This window comes from Girardinichthys multiradiatus, chromosome 6 (assembly GCF_021462225.1).
Source record: "Girardinichthys multiradiatus isolate DD_20200921_A chromosome 6, DD_fGirMul_XY1, whole genome shotgun sequence".
Classification (NCBI taxonomy): domain Eukaryota; kingdom Metazoa; phylum Chordata; class Actinopteri; order Cyprinodontiformes; family Goodeidae; genus Girardinichthys; species Girardinichthys multiradiatus.
Genome location: NC_061799.1, coordinates 22,185,650 through 22,203,902, shown reverse-complemented (window position 1 = coordinate 22,203,902; position 18,253 = coordinate 22,185,650). Strand labels below are relative to the sequence as shown.

General features: G+C 39.7%; 1 protein-coding gene across 6 annotated transcripts in view; it reads left to right on the top strand.

Annotated features, from left to right (window-relative positions):
• The window catches only part of gpc5c (glypican 5c), a 151,860-nt gene that overhangs the window by 31,964 nt on the left and 101,643 nt on the right, over positions 1–18,253 (top strand). For all 6 annotated transcript variants that reach the window (XM_047369090.1, XM_047369087.1, XM_047369088.1 and 3 more), the window contains exon 3: positions 15,694–16,397. In XM_047369090.1, the coding sequence (XP_047225046.1) occupies positions 15,694–16,397 (704 nt within the window). The remainder of the gene's footprint in view (positions 1–15,693; positions 16,398–18,253) is intronic.

Below are 18,253 nucleotides of genomic sequence, written 5' to 3'. Positions count from 1 at the left end.
GCATTATTTGACCCATAAATAAAAGTAGTAATCAATCATCCTATTTTCATTTGCATTTTCTTCTTCAAGACTGCACATTTTATGCCATAATCAAAAAGAAAACAAAGAAGACATTGCTTTTTCGTTTTCGTGGTCTGCCCGCAAAGTACTGCCCAGAACTCGAAAACGAAAAAGCATTCCGAGCGGCGGGCGCAGCAGAGTGACGTCAGCAGCCGCTCTTCCTCAGCTCCCTGCTGACCGAGCTACCCATCTTGTTCGGCAGGGGGCGCTGTGCACGTCTGCATTGCATTACATTGCAAACGTCCCGAGAAACTGATTGAATTGCAGCAGGGCCGAGCTCAATTTGTGGCAGTGGCAGGCAGAACTGGTAGTTCCGGTGGCAGGCTGTGGCAGTTCCACCACAGCCTGCTACCGAAGCTGCCATCAGAACTGCCACAGCCTGCAGCAGGGTGGCACGGGATTCCGCGAGGATGCCAGAAGGTGCCAGACCGGCCATAAAAGCTTGCCAATGCGGTTGCCGCTGTTTTTGTGGAAGCTAATGCTGATTATTGGCAAATGGGATGTCATTATTGTTAATAGTTTCTGTGGAGCTGCTACCGGAAGTGATGCCAATGCTGATTATCGGCAAACGGGATGTCATTGTTGTTATAGCCTGTTACCTTTAAATAATGATTTCATTATTGATTATTATTTAATAAACAGCTTTAGACCCATATAACATAAGGTGATTGTATTTACTTGACATGGAAAATAAATAGCACTATGTGTGTGTGTGTTGAAAGGATGATGAAGATTTATTGCACAAACAGCCGGTTTATTATAGAGCACAAGTGGCTATTCTGAATTGTCACTCACAGAAAATTATAAATAAATGCTTAAAAACACGCTGGATGTCTCAGCCACAGCCTGCCACCGGAACTGCCAATTCTGCCTGCCACTGCCACAACTTGAGCTCGGCCCTGCTGCAATTCAATCAATTTCTCGGCACGTTTGCAATGTAATGCAATGCAGACGTGCACAGCGCCCCCTACTGAACAAGATGGGTAGCTCAGTCAGCAGGGAGCTGAGGAAGAGCGGCTGCTGACGTCACTCTGCTGCGCCCGCCGCTCGGAATGCTTTTTCGTTTTCGAGTTCTGGGCAGTACTTTGCGGGCAGACCACAAAAACGAAAAAGCAATGTCTGCTATGTTTTCTTTTTGATTATGGCATAAAATGTGCAGTCTTGAAGAAGCAAATGCAAGTAGGATGATTGATTACTAATTTTATTTATGTGTCAAATAATGCAGCCACATTCTTAAAATGAAAAAGCATTTCTGGAAATGCTTTTTCATTTTCAAATTTTACATTTCAAATAGAATTTTGGTATCTATTTGCTGGGGTACATTTTGAAAAATATATCTCAAATGTATCTTTTTAATTTTAATTAAGTGAAAGAATGAGCTGTCTTGAAGAAGAAAATTAAAATGCAAATAGGATTATTGATTACTAATTTCATTTATGAGTCAAACAATGCCGCCACATTCTTAAAATGAAAAGGCATTTCTGAAAATGCTTTTTCATTTGAAATATGGTAACGATTTGCTTCCATAGTCCTCAATCATCATCCATGTAGTTCAGTACAATAAAATGGTTATTTTTTTCAGTGAAATATTTATTTTTAATTTTTATTAAACTTCTGATCCCATAATTTCCAATTTGTGTATGTCTGTGTGTGTGAGAGAGCTGTGTCTGGATTGTGTTTAAACAACGAGAAGTTACGGACCCGAATTCAAGCAATGCAGTAAGTGGGCACCTCGACCTCTCACTATTCATAAGAAAAGCTGATAAATGATAACAGGAACCACACCTGCTAAGAATAGTGGAAAATTTGTCATTAGAGTCCGTTTCTTCTTGAATTCATTCCACACCTGTTAAACATATGCTAGCCTAAATGTTACCTATTCTTTTCCGAAAAAATCTTGAGCACCTTTAATTTCTTTCACTACCTTTTAATACCTTCATCAGCATTATTTGCCTTCTTTTGTTTATCCTAACTTACACTGCATTAGTAGTTTTGAAGTAAATGCCTCTAGTGGATAAGACTGAGATTGATTTTGTGTTAATGCATGGAATTTGATTCTATTTGCAAGTAGTTATTTTCTTTCTTTGGATTTTTTGTTCTGCACATTCTACTTTTGACCAAACCACAAACAAATAACTTTTTTAATGAATGTGTGCTATTAAACATGCACTTTCTCTGTGTAAATGGGACTCCTCTTGTTGTCTTGAGTTTGTGCTCATATCATGATTTTGATTAAATGTGCAAAGTTGGTCAGCCTGCTCCATCAACATTGGTAAAATGTGAATTGGTGATGAATAAGTTGCATTTCTGCCTTCTGCTCAGTGGTTTGACATTCAGGATGGTTTGACTGTACTTTGAAGGCTGATTTAGGAATATATTGTAGACAACACTTCCCCTGCAGTTGGGTATGCTCGATGTGCTCTATACTGCATTGTCTAAACCAATAAAAAATAAATTGGGGTAACATTTGACCTTTGTCCCTTTAATGCCTTGTACCAGAGGTGCTGTCCATCAGCCTGTCAACAGTGCGCAACAAACACCCTCCAAGACCCCCATTAGTTATTTCAATAATCTCATCCACTCATACCTCCCTCACTCCTTCAGCAATTGCCCTCTGTCCCCATCATTCTGTCATCTCCTTATTACATCACCTGTGATCCTGTTTCTGTATTTCTGCAAACAACAAGAAATGTGTTCTCATTTCTTTCTAATATAGGGTCCACTTCACTTCAATTTTTTGTGGCAGTGTGAATTAAATTATGCTGGTATTTATGATAGTTTTCCATATTCCAGAATTTTGAATTGCCTTTTAATTACTAAAACACCAATGGCTAAATTATTCAGACAGTTTTATGTATATACAGATGCTCATTTTAGAATTTTTTTTTATTACAAATAAAAAACAAATGATCATTTCATTTACAAAAAGAAAGCAGTTGTCCAATCCAGCCTGGCTCTGTCCTACTTGTTAAATCACTAAATAAGAGCTAAAAGTCTCTCTAAAATTAGAGACTAAGAGCTTCCAAACCCACGGTTCACACTGTTAAGAAGTGGACTGAGGAATCAAAGCAGATGCTACAGACCTGCTTTAAATGCACAGCCTGGACTGTTTTTGAAACTTCAGCCACTGACTTAAACCAACTAACTGATGTGGTGACATTATACATCAGTTTCTGTGAGGACATGTGTGTGCAGACCAAAACCTTCTGCACCTTTGGGAATAACAAGCCATGGTTTACTCCACACCTCAGGAATCTGCGCAAGGACAAGGAAGAAGCTGACAGCAGTGGAGATTGGGCGCGGTACAGGCAGGCCAGGAACAGACTAACAAAGGAGATCAAAGCAGCCAAGAGAAGCTACAGTGAAAAGCTTAAGAACAGCTTTTCTACTGGTGACACTTCAGCTGTATGGACTGGTCTGAGAAACCTGACTGCCTACAGGAGCCCCTCCACCCATCCTGAACAGAATCCTCACCTGGCCAACCGTCTGAATGGCTTCTACTGCAGACATGACAGGAAGCCGTTCATGCCTCAAATCATCTCCTCCACATCCCATTCAGGAACAAATTCGACCAATAAAACAACCAACCCCCTACCTTCAGATCCTCTGCCTGCACTAAAGATCTCCGAGGAAGATGTAAATAGGCTCTTTCAGCACATGAAAACAAAGAAAACTGGAGGACCTGATAACATCTCCCCATCATGCCTGAAAGCCTGTGCGAATCAACTCGCCCCGATCTTCACCCGGATCTTTAACAAATCACTGGAGACGTGTGAGGTGCCTTCCTGCCTCAAACGATCCACCATCATCCCAGTGCCCAAGAAACCCACCATCCTAGCATTAAAGGACTACAGGCCTGTAGCCCTGACTTCTGTGGTCATGAAATCCTTTGAGCGACTGGTGTTGAAGCACCTGAAAGACATCTCAGGCCCCTGCTGGACCCCCTGCAGTTTGCTTACCGAGCAAACACTTTGGCAGATGATGCTGTCAACTTAGGTCTACACTTCATCCTACAACACCTCGACCACCCAGGGACATACGCCAGGATCCTGTTAGTAGACTTCAGCTCAGCCTTCAACACCATCATACCAGACATCCTCCACCAGAAGCTCACACAGCTCAACATCCCAGCCTCCATCTGTCAGTGGATCAACAGCTTCCTGACGGACCGACAGCAACAGGTTAGACTGGGGAGCATCTTGTCCCGCAGCAGATCAATAAGTACTGGTGCCCCCCAGGGGTGTGTTCTTTCCCCACTCCTCTTCTCCCTTTACACAAATGACTGCACCTCAGCGAACTTGTCCGTGAAAATCCTGAAGTTTGCAGACGACACCACTGTCATTGGTCTGATCCAGGATGGTGATGAGTCCGCATACAGACAGGAGGTGGATCGGCGGATACACTGGTGTAGTCAGAACTACCTTGAACTCAACCCACTCAAGACTGTAGAAATGGTGGTGGACTTTCGGAGAACACCACCCCCATACACCCCCCTCACCATCCTCAACAACACCGTGTCGGCTGTGGACCACCTCAGGTTCTTAGGAACCACCATCTCTGGGGACCTGAGATGGTCTTCGCACATAGACACTGTTCGAAAGAAGGCTCAGCAGAGACTGTACTTCCTGAGGCAACTCAAGAAGTACAACCTTCCACAGGAGCTGCTGGTCATCTGCTGACCTTCTACACTGCCATCATTCAATCTTTCCTGTATTCATCCATCTCAGTGTTGTTTGGCTCATCCACAAAACAGGACAGGTCCAGACTGCAACGAATAATCAGGACTGCAGAGAGAATAATCAGGGCTGACCTTCCCTCCACCCAGGACCTATACAGGTCTAGGGTCAGAAAAAGAGCTGCAAAAATCTCTGTAGACCCCACACACCCTGCACATAAACTGTTTAGAGTTTTACCTTCAGGCCGCCGCTACAGAGCACTGTTCACTAAAACCGGCCGCCACAGAGACAGTTTCTTCCCCCAGGCTGTTTCTCTGTGGAACATTTAATAGAGTACCAAACAACAGCATACAGATGTTGCAAATGCACCTTTTTATTTATATATGTGTATATTTGTATATTGTATATACAAAAAACAAAAACCAGAGAGCAAAGTGTACCGGAGTCAAATTCCTTGTTTGTATGTACGAACTTGGCAATAAAGCTGATTCTTATTCTGATTCTGAAATAATTGATTATTCCATTTCTAAGCCTTTGGGCCTCCAACAAACTACCGTGAGAGCCATTATCCATCCACAAATAGGGAAAACATGGAACAGTTGTAGACCTTCTTAGTAGTGGCAGGCCTACCAATATTACTTCAGGAGCATTATTGACAGCTTCTCTAGGAGGCCACAAAAAAAAACCAGAACAGTTCCTAAAGCAAATCAGGCTTCACTTGCCTCATTTAAGGTCAGTGTTCATGATTCATTAATGAGTAAGAGGTTGGGCAAAATCTGCAGCCTTGGGAGATAATCTGATCTTAGATGATCCCTTAGACTTTTGAGAAAAAATGTTGTGAAAGTCAAAAGTAAAACGTTTTGGAAGGTGCACCCTCCCCCCTTTACTGCTCATGCTTGCAGTAAACCTGTTCATGTAATTTGGTAGGTGACTCATGCTCCTTCTTTAGACTTGGTCATGCTGTGTTCAAGAGTCACATAAGTAAGATGAATCAACAGATTGATTCAAGAATTTAATAATAGTTTATTACCATTAAAGTAGGAGATTGTATGACACAGCAGCTCTTGACTGTAACTCAAGATGACCACCAATGCCTGGAAGAAGACAGCCCTACATATACAGTCTTTCTGCTAATTAAAACGAGGATATGTAATCTTCACATGTGTCACTATGACACATATCTGTGTGGTGACCTGTTGGAAACCCAAGCCAGTAGAAGGATTAAATGCTTTTCCCGAGATGCTGGTTGGTCAGATTCATTCAGTACTGTCAGGACCAACTGCCAGGATGGGAATGTCCCACAGCTTTATGGTATGAGAACAGTGTCTCCTGTCTCAATTATCACAATATTGCTGTACCTCCAAGCAAATATAATCAAGCCAAGTGGAAATCACAGGGCCACACTTACATACTCATCCATCTATAATATAGTTTGTCTTGTTGAATGGCAGTGGATGCTGAGAGAAAACCAACATAAACACTGATGTAGGACCTACTAATATGGTTGTTTGTTACATTTATAGTTTAGTTTTACCTTACCAGACCTAAGGCTGCAGTTATCCCTGTTGCCGGTGCACTTTTCCTACAGTGCCTTGCGAAAGTATTCGGCCCCCTTGAGGTTTTCAACCTTTTGCCACATTTCAGGCTTCAAACATAAAGATATAAAATTCAAATGTTTTGTGAAGAATCAACAAGTGGGACACAATCATGAAGTGGAATGAAATTTATTGGATGTGTCAAAGTTTTTTAACAAATAAAAAACTGAAAAGTGGGGCGTGCAATATTATTGGCCCCTTTACTTTAAGTGCAGCAAACTCACTCCAGAAGTTCAGTGAGGATCTCTGAATGATCCAATGTTGTCCCAAATGACTGATGATGATAAATAGAATCCACCTGTGTGTAATCAAGTCTCCGTATAAATGCACCTGCTCTGTGATAGTCTCAGGTCTCTGTTCAAAGCGCAGAGAGCATCATGAAGACCAAGGAACACACCAGGCAGGTCCGAGATACTGTTGTTGAGAAGTTTAATGCCGGATTTGGATACAAAAAGATTTATCAAGCTTTAAACATCCCAAGGAGCACAGTGCAAGCAATCATATTGAAATGGAAGTAGTATCAGACCACTGCAAATCTACCAAGACCCTGCCGTCCCTCTAAACTTTCATCTCAAACAAGGAGAAGACTGATCAGAGATGCAGCCAAGAGGTCCATGATCACTCTGGATGAACTGCAGAGATCTACAGCTGAGGTGGGAGAGTCTGTCCATAGGACAACAATCAGTTGTACACTGCACAAATCTGGCCTTTATGGAAGAGTGGCAAGAAGAAAGCCATTTCTCAAAGATATCCATAAAAAGTCTTGTTTAATGTTTGCCACAAGCCACCTGGGAGACACACCAAACATGACGACAGGGAAGATGGTCAAAATTGATGGGAAGATGGATGGGGCCAAATAGAGGACCATTCTGGAAGACAATCTGTTGGAGTCTGCAAGAGACCTGAGACTGGGACGGAGATTTATCTTCCAACAAGACAATGATCCAAAACATAAAGCCAAACCTACAATGGAATGGTTCGCAAATAAACATATCCAGGTGTTGGAATGGCCAAGTCAAAGTCCAGACCTGAATCCAATCGAGAATCTGTGGAAAGAGCTGAAGACTGCTGTTCACGAACGCTCTCCATCCAACCTTACTGAGCTCGAGCTGTTTTGCAAGGAAGAATGGGCAAGAATTTCAGTCTCTCGATGTGCAAAACTGATAGAGACATACCCCAAGCGACTTGCAGCTGTAATTGCAGCAAAGGTGGCGCTACAAAGTATTAACGCAAGGGGGCCAAATAATATTGCACACCCCACTTTTCAGTTTTTTATTTGTTAAAAAAGTTTGACACATCCAATAAATTTCATTCCACTTCACAATTGTGTCCCACTTGTTGATTCTTCACAAAAAAATTGAATTTTATATCTTTATGTTTGAAGCCTGAAATGTGGCAAGAGGTTGAAAAGTTCAAAGGGGCTGAATACTTTCGTAAGGCACTGTACCACACGTTTTCTCACCACTCAACCTTTTATGAATGTGCTTGAACTTTTTCACAATATTCAAATTATGTGGAACACTGAATTTTGGGTTTTTATTATCTGTAAGCCATAATCTTAAAACATTTAAGAAGTAATGGGTAGAAATATTTCACTCTGTGTGTAATGGTCTATGTCTATGGTTTAAGTGTATAATGTGACACAAAAATGCTGTAGTGGGAGTCATATTTGGTTGTTTCATTAAAAAACTGAACTGCACTGAGAGAAGTTGATTCCTCCTAAGCATGGCTGTGTTGTACCAAATGCTTTGACATTAGGAACTAAAGTGCAGCAAGACAGCTGTTTTCTTTGCAGAAAAGCATTCACATGAGAGCTTTAAACATCACTAACTAGTAATTGTAGCTGTTGCTGCAACAGCGGAAACTGCTACTGTTACAATTGCCTCTTTTACTAGATATACAATATAATATATTTGTGGAGAAATCAGAGCCAATCAAAGCAGAGGCAATAAACACCATAGTTGTGACTGAAACCACAGACTTGCTTATTTCAGTCTGATTGTGGCAGCTTTCCTATGGTGACACTTAAATTAAATTGTGCCAGTTAAACATGGGGTTTGCTGTGCAGAGTGTCGAACGGAGTGGGGTTCGTGCAATTTTAACCCAATGATCTCAGAGAACAATTTTGGCCTCGGATTGGTGGAACTATATTGTGTAATACCTCACTTTGGAGTCATACATTTGTACTCACTTCAGGCTATTGTAGGACCAGGGCTGCATTTTTTCTTGTTTATTCCAGTCAAAGAGCATGACCCCCCCCCCCCAGGACTAAAGCAAAGCAAATGCAGGCATCTCAGTTTATTCTGAAATTGTCAACTTTGAAAATATGTGCTTGTAATTTCCGTGTTTTCGGACTTTCATTGAAATGAAAGATAATTGCCCCATGCACAGTGACCACATTTTAACCATCTTTCATTTCCCAAGAGAAACATAGACGGGAAACAATAAAGCGTAAGGATAGCTACCAACAGATGCTTCTCTAAAATGAATGTGGTCACATCCAAATTTAGGCACGGTGGTCAGAGAGAGCAATCCGAGCCAAATGACTTTCATACAATGGTACTAAGAACCTAAAACAAATGTTTTGGAGCTCTCGGTTGACTTGCAGAATGACAGGACAGATCTGCGAGTCAGGTAGAGAGCATTACAAAAATACTTTGTGAACTAAAAACCACAAAATAAAAAAAAAACAGATTATAATTATTTCATTTTAGATTCCTTGTGAACAAAGCACATTTTGTGTCAGCTAATGGATGTATTAAGCTTATTAAAATATTGTAAAAATGCATGTTACTTTATAGGAAATATTTCTTAATTTCTGTTTGTGCGCACAAACTTGGCAAATAAACCTGACTCTGATTAAAAAAATTCAGGGTGAAAACATTTTAGTGGAGGCTGTAAGGCAGACCAATCTAAGTCAGATTGGATGGAGGGCGTTTGTGATCAATAATTTTCTGGTCTGACCACACGTTTTCAATTGGAATTATGTGTGGACTTTAACATAGTTTCAATATATATACACTTTGGTGACTGGTCATATTGAGATGACTGCTACATTGTGCCAAATGACACACCAGCTGCAATTTAACACAACTGAAATTATAGTCTTAATAAAGCAATAAAGTGCTTTATTATGAAAGGACATTTAGACAAAAGAAAACCTTTTTAGCTACAAGCAAATTAGTACTGAAATTTTCTTCTAACAGTAAATGTTTTGATGAATCAGTTAAATGATATACTGTACTTTATTAAGACATGAACTTGAACAATACTAAACGGAAAATGAAACTTATTATGTATAAAGGCTACAACAAAACAGTGCATAAATTTGGTCATGAGACACCTTTATAAAATCTATGAGCACTTATTTATTATTATGGTTTTAATCTCTAATATATCAGATAAATTGTCCGTGTGAGGATCAGATTCAGAATACATGTAGGGGTGTAATACAATGCATTATTGTAGGTAGTTCCTCCCAGCAGCTGTTAGACTCTTTAAACAGCATTGCTCCAAACAAACCAAATAAGCAAACTTAAACAAATCCAGTGCAGCTTTCTTATTGCTTTTTTTTTTTATTGTTTGGTAGGTTTGCAGTTATACCACTGTTATGACTTGGCTCAAAGGCCACACCATGTATAAGAGTTCTCAAATATAAATGTATTCAGCAAAACTAAGGTTTAAAATCAAGTCAGGGTTTTGAAGAAACAGAGCCTTACCAGGTCCTCAGGTGTCCCACATGAGCAATCAGTGTTGCACATGAAAGGCAAATGCCCAGCCCAACCACAAGGGGTCGTAACCAACCCCCAACCTATAAGACAGAAACATGTCTGCGACTTAAATCCGACCTCTTCCCCATTTCAAGATGATGGACTGAACAATCCTCTGTGAGATGATTAATGTTTTGGATATTTTTTTAGAGCTTAAAAGTGCTTTAAACTTCTGCACAACTTTATTCCTGACCTGTCTTAGTCTCTATGATGCTGTTTGTACACTGCTGTCCTCTAGCAAACTTCTGCGGGCTTCACATAAGTATTTATACCAAGATTAAATAAATAAATAAATCATTTACTTAATTAGGTTACTTCTAAAGGCATTTACTTGGCATGGATTTTGTTAGGGGAATCAGAGTATAAGGGAGCTGAATGCAAATGCCCGGCGCAGTTTTCAGAACATATTGGTAAGGAGGGTTAAAAACTGTTTATTATTATTACTATTATTATTTAATATTATTAGTACACTTTACAATTACAATTGTTGGTTTGTCACAAAAAATCCCAATAAAATACACTGAAGTTTTTGATTGTACCAAGAGAAAATGTCAAAAACATTTAAGCAGTATGAATAGTTTGGCAAGCCACTAACTAGCATTATTGTCCTCTATGACTTCTGCTCACAACTGGAAAATAATTAGGTGTATCCCAGGATTTCACCAGAGAGGATTTTAGAGTTATCATTGACCTGAGAGACAACTCACACTGTCAGCATGTGTATGTCTGAGCAGGTGTAAATACAGGTGTTTCAGCCAGGCCACCCACCAATGTTATATTTTATGCCTTAATCTTCACCTTCAGGGAGCGTAAGTTGTTTTCGGAACCTACTATTTCTTGTTTGTTTTTCCTGTATTTAAACAGAAGAAAATCTAAATCTTTAAAGTAACAACATGTCCCTCCTTCCTTCAGAAGTACATGTTTGAAGTAAAATCCACAGAGAGACAGGGAAGTGCTCCAGGCCAAGAGCCAAATGGATCCAGATGTCAGCATGTTCACAAGGTGGAGCCGTCTTGTACAGTAGTTATTCCTTGTTTAAAAAGTTCTGATGTGTTTTTTTTTATATTTTCCTGGCTTTCCCTCTCTCTGACATTTTTTTTTTCTTTTTTTCACATATGTGCCACCCTGTTGGTTAAAAAAAAAATCTGTATCCCAGTTGAAACATGGACTTGTTGAGGACAGAGACAAAATGTAACAGGATTCAGAGCCTTATAATTATATTAACATTCTTTAGTGTTGTATAACTAAACTAACTGTTATGTTGTAACAGCAGGTGATGACCCTTGCAGCTTTGACATCTACTAGTACATACTAGTACAATTTACACAAAGACAGTAAGGTTGGATGGATATATCATCTTTATAATCTTTTGGTCATTTGTTTTTTTATATTGTTTTTTTATTGTGAATCTTTATTTTCACTATTTCTAAACTATTTACCCCCTTTCATATCTCAGTTGAGCCTAAATTCTATACCTCTATTTTTCTTCTCACATGCCTTTGGCTTATATCTGTCCTTAGCCTTTACATTGTTCCAATACCATCTCGTGTGAGTGTAATTTCCATGGTGTTTTCTGGGGCTCACAAATAAGTTGTGACTTTTACCAGCAAATGGGGAGTCCCTGTGTGTCACAGACAGTACTCATATTAGTGCAGCTGTTCGTGAGGACATGACTGTTGTAATCCTTCTGTCTGTGACCTGGGAGGGGCAGGACAAATGCAAAAAACACAAAAGCATTAACACACACATGGAAGTACACACACAGAAGTACATACCCACCCACACACATACACACACACTTGCTAACAAGCTCTGAGCTGAAGTAGAATCAACACTGGAATGACTCTTATAAATGAATGTGAAAGTGGTAACATATGGTAATTTGAGTCAAAAGTACGTGATTTATACTTTTGGTGAGCTGTTAGCATTGTATGTAGGATTGGGAGTCGGTGTAGGTTTGATCTTATTTTAGAAATGTCTGCTTGTATATGTGTGTGTGGGGGGGAGGGGTGCATGTGGGTGTGTGTTGGTGTGCACGTGTGTTTGTGTATGTTGGTGTGTGTGTGTACTTTGTGGTTGTATTGGGGAATATTGTGCGTGTCCTGGCACCCTTGTTCTCAGGTCTCAGTGTCTGTACAGTTGGTGCTGCTCCTTCATGTCCTGTCATGCTTTTAAGCTTAGATCACACCCCAGAGAGGAGTGTTGCATTTAGCACATGCATACACAAACTTACATGAATGTACAGGGGTTGGACAATGAAACTGAAACACCTGGTTTTACACCACAATAATTTATTAGTACGGTGTAGGGCCTCCTTTTGCGGTCAATACAGCATCAATTCGTCTTGGGAATGACATATACAAGTCCTGCACAGTGGTCAGAGGGATTTTAAGCCATTCGTCTTGCAGGATAGTGGCCAGGTCACTACATGATACTGGTGGAGGAAAACATTTCCTGACTCGCTCCTCCAAAACACCCCAAAGTGGCTCAATAATATTTAGATCTGGTGACTGTGCAGGCCATGGGAGATGTTCAACTTCACTTTCATGCTCATCAAACCAATCTTTCACCAGTCTTGCTGTGTGTATTGGTGCATTATCATCCTGATACACAGCACCGCCTTCAGGATACAATGTTTGAACCATTGGATGCACATGGTCCTCAAGAATGGTTCGGTAGTCCTTGGCAGTGATGCGCCCATCTAGCACAAGTATTGGGCCAAGGAAATGCCATGATATGGCAGCCCAAACCATCACTGATCCACCCCCATGCTTCACTCTGGGCATGCAACAGTCTGGGTGGTACGCTTCTTTGGGGCTTCTCCACACCGTAACTCTCCCGTATGTGGGGAAAACAGTAAAGGTGGACTCATCAGAGAACAATACATGTTTCACATTGTCCACAGCCCAAGATTTGCGCTCCTTGCACCATTGAAACCGACGTTTGGCATTGGCATGAGTGACCAAAGGTTTGGATGTAGCAGCCCGGCCGTGTATATTGAACCTGTGGAGCTCCCGACAGACAGTTCTGGGGGAAACAGGAGAGTTGAGGTGCACATTTAATTCTGCCGTGATTTGGGCAGCCGTAGTTTTATGTTTTTTGGATACAATCCAGGTTAGCACCCGAACATCCCTTTCAGACAGCTTCCTCTTGCGTCCACAGTTAATCCTGTTGGATGTGGTTCATCCTTCTTGGTGGTATGCTGACATTACCCTGGATACCGTGGCTCTTGATACATCACAAAGACTTGCTGTCTTGGTCACAGATGCGCCAGCAAGATGTGCACCAACAATTTGTCCTCTTTTGAACTCTGGTATGTCACCCATAATGTTGTGGGCATTTCGATATTTTGAGCAAAACTGTGCTCTTACCCTGCTAATTGAACCTTCACACTCTGCTCTTACTGGTGCCATGTGGAATCAATGAAGACTGGCTACCAGGCTGGTCCAATTTAGCCATGAAACCTCCCACACTAAAATGACAGGTGTTTCAGTTTCATTGTCCAACCCCTGTATATGCATAGAGAAGACTGTATGATGGGAAGTGGCATGTCAGGCGAAAGTTTGTAGGGGTATAACAACATGGCAGGTTTGGAAGGGACAGCCATTAGATCGTTTTAAATTGCAATGTAAAATAACCAATTTACATTTTATTCTAGTAGAGAAATACAAAACGCAATAATAAAGTGTGCCAGTTTGATGTGAAATGCGAGAAAATCGGGAAAAATGTTGCATGGAATAATAAACTTGACTTAAGTGTTATGATCGATGTTTGCCGCATGTGGTCAGGTCTACATTAAGTAAGATCGTATGTCCAAAAGTGAGAACAGCACATGATCTGAATAAATTAAGTAATATGTTTATTCCATCAGCAGTATTTTTTGTACTAACAGGGGTCAAGGTGTATTCCAAGGAGACAATGCCAGGAGCCACTAGGGTCAATAATTTTAAATGTGGTGAAGAATATTTTTACCGCAATCTCTAAAAGACTTCATCAAATCTAAAGTAACATTTAGTATGGGACTTTATTATGTTCAGAGAATTTAATGTAATAGAAGATAAGACTAAAACAAAAACTTACCTTCAGTTCATCTATCTCCTCAAGTGTTTTACATTGAAACTGCACTGTTCAATGGTTAGGATTAATTGGAATGTATGTACCTGACTTTTGTGAAGAGGCTTGAGATGATGTGACGAATTGAAGGGCTGAATGGTGGCTCAGTTGGTAGCACTGTTGCCTTGCAGCAAGAAGGTCCTGGGTGTGATTCCCGGCCGGGGTCTTTCTGCATGGAGTTTGCATGTTCTCCCCGTGCATGAGTGGGTTCTCACAGGGTACTCCGGCTTCCTCCCACAGTCCAAAGACATGTTGGGTTAATTGGTCACTCTAAATTGCCCTTAGGTGTGTGAATGACTGTGTGCATGGTTGTTTGTGTGTTGCCCTGTGATGGACTGGTGACCTGTCCAGGGTGTACCCCGCCTCTTGCCCATAGATTGCTGCAGATAGGCACCAGCTTCCCCGCGACCCAGTATGGAGTAAGCGGTAGAAAATGACTGACTGATGAATTGAATTGAATTTCTTAGCAATGTACTACTCATTGGGGCCATTAAGGCAGTGTAAAGCTTTACAGCATCTTTCTTCAAAGTGTTTGATTCAATACTTTACAGTGCACCAAAAAACTGACAATATTAATTTCTAGCATGAATTAAGATCTATAATATCACATTTGTCACAGAAAATCCAAAGCGCAATTATTCAATTCAATTCTTTACAGAATCAGCTCAACAGGCTACATAACATGACAATTAAGCTTGCAATCTCCACAACAGACATGGAATACAAGCAACATATTGCTGGTAGTTCCAACAGATGAAACTTTAGGTTTTATGTTGTCTCACTAGACAATCAGCCTTTGTCTGCAGAAGGTTTCTATGTTTGGATAGAGTTAGACAACATTTTGTCTCAAAAGAGTCATATGGACTTATTTAAAGTAATTAATGCAACACACACTGAACCAAAGAAAAAAAAAAAAAAAATAAATAAATAAATAAATATTTTTCTGTGGAGGCTTTCTTTTACTTTTTTGTGGACTGGCTATGGGTTGTTGGCAGCGGTATTCGTGTGGCAACTGGATGGTTGCTTTCCCCACCAAATGTCAAAGTGACTTGAACAAGGCACATAACTTCCAAGTTGCTTATCAGTCAGTGTTGCTTATCAGTCAGTGTATCAGTATGTCAGTGTCATAAAGCGGACCTTTTAGCATCAGTCCATTTACCTTCTTTTTGTGATGATAGCAGGTTTGAAGAACGGTAAGTAGTCTGAGCAAGTAACAAACTTCAATACACTTATCCTTTCTTGTAAAATCAAACATCCCATCTTATAGAGGGCATTTGTGATCAAACATTGTGATGACAAAAGTTTAAAAGATGTTGCATTTTGAGTTAATCTTTTTCAGTTTGAAATATTTGCTGTAAATTCAACTCAGTTTTATTTAATTTCCAAAAGACATACAAAGTTGAAATTCACTGATTACAATTAAATTGTTTTTTATGATTCTTATGTCTTCTTTCTGTTTATTTTCTCCTCTCCTTGCAGACATGTTTCAGTACCTCCTGTCATTCTCTCAAGGTCATCTAAGTTCACTGTTGGAGGGAACCTACTCGTCCCTATCCCATCAGGCTTTGCCCCATGTGAATCAACTGTTTTCCTCACTCTCCCTATTTCTGCGTGGAGCCAACGTCTCAGTTGAGTTGACAGTTCACAGATTTTTTAATAACATCTTCCCTCTTGTGTATACACGGTTCATAAATCCAGGCATTGAAGGGAGTGTTACAGCAAGCAGCACATTTGGAGACTGCCTGCGTATGATCAGGCAGGACGTGAAACCTTTTGGGAATTATCCTGTCATCATGGCTCAGGAACTGGCTGAGCTGTTGGAGGTTGGCAGACAACTGGGTCTCGCCTTGAATAAAGGACTAGAGGTCATCAACGCAACAGAACATGTCAACTTCAGTAGAGATTGTGTAAAAGGTCTGGCAAAGATGGTGTACTGCTCTCACTGCAGAGGCTTGACACTGATTAAGCCCTGTGCTGGCTACTGTTTGAATGTAATGCGGGGCTGCTTAGCGAGTATGTCCGAGCTGGATCAGCCTTGGAGGATATATATCAGCTTCTTGGAGAAACTAACCATTGCAATGGCTGGCCACCACAGCCTGGAGCTAGCCATTCTGGGGGTCAGAGGGCGTGTTAATGGAGCACTGCTCTACGCACAGAACCATGGTCCACTCATTACTGCTACGGTGAGTATACACTAATAAAACCCCAATCAGAGACCTTAATGGTTTGCTCCAAAGCATCTAAGCTTTTTTTTTAACACATCTTTGTTTAATCCATATACCTTGTCAGTGTTAAGTGTAATTATTGGGAAGCCTTTCCTGGTTGCTTGTGGTCTGTGAGATTTTTTTTCCCTCGTGTTACAAAATATCCTGCACGCTTCATTAATGTTTGTGCAGTGCTGAAACTAATCCAAGAAAAACAATGTTTAGTCAAATAAAACATTTGTCCAAGTGTTCTGAAATTGGCAATGCATCTTAAATTCATCATTGTTGTTTAGATTCTGACAACCATATTATTTGTCATTGAGAATGATGCAGTGGAGTCAAATATCAAACCACATATTTTTTGAATTTCACATGGTATGATTACTACCATATGCCTTATGTTATATGTGGTTATAACTTATAGTTCATTCATATTTCCACATGAATACAGGTTTTACAGTGGAATTATGTTGTTAAATCTATAGTGAAAGTTGTGTTTTTATTTAACAATATATTCTTGATTTTTAATTTTTATTGTTAGGCAGAGAGCCATGGTTTGGAGAAATATATAAACAAACAGAAAATAAATCAACTCGGAGTTGACAGTACTATAAGTTTTCAGTTTAAGACTTATACATCAGCTAGAAATCTCCAACTGTTTTTGTCTTAAATCTTGTGTAGTATTTTATGAACCAAATGAAATACAGAGTTTGTGCTTTTGTTGGGTTATCAATAATTAGCTTTGTTAAAACTGATTTAAGTACTGTGTTGAATTCCTTCTAGTTTTATTTTTTAAATTTACCATAGTCAGTCAGCTGCCAAAATGAAAACATAAATATGTTGTAAGGGGGCAACTTCAAGGACCATTTTAGTTTTTACACTTAATTCAGGTTTTCCATCATGGATCTGTCTTACTCTAAATTTCATGCATGTTTGTCATGACATTTATGTTGAGCAACTGATTTTGGGGGAGATTTAATATATAAAAAAACACTTATCATGTCATATCTCCTTTTATCTTAGCAGCACAAAGACAACTCTTATAGGAACAACATTTCACAAATGTGTGCTTTCACTGTAAGACTTTAAATTTAAATGTGTGCTGCAGATTATTTCTTGCCATTTTGTAGTACTTATTCTACAAAAATGCTGGTAAGCATTAGTAGTAATTTCTTGCCATTTCTTATAGCTCCAGTTAACCAGATAGTTATTTATACCCCCAGCAGATTTAGGCTTAAAACATTTTTTATTTTTTCCCCTGGTTTCTTCTGAAATGAAGCAGTATTGACATTTCTGAATACCTCAGCCAGGGTCCCAACTAGAATCTGATAGACAGTCTGTTGAGGGAGCTAAAGATTACGGCGATGGCAAGAAGCTCACCAAAGGTAAATCATCAAAATACTAGTAAAAACACACAAAAACCTGGCCAGCAATTATAGGAATGATTTGATTGCTGTAATACAATTGTTTCTTTGATCATTGAGTAGAATATACCGTAAGTAAGTTTTGAGACCCTATATTTAGAATAAAATGTAAATACAAACAGATACAATATGTTGCTCAAAACTGATACTCCTTTTACATTTTGTTTTATAATCTTTTGAGAGACTTCTTATTTGTTATCAGAAACAAACTTCTCTGTTCAATAAAAATTATTTTAAATTTAAATCTACCAGAGATTTAAATATTTTTTGTGTTTAGATGCTTATCAAAAATATACCACAGGATGAAATTCTGTGTCTCTTGTCAGAGGATATATTGATAGAGTAGTGTCTTCATTCAGATAATTAGGAGATACAATAGCACTTGGAAGGGGAGCAGCATCTGCCATTATG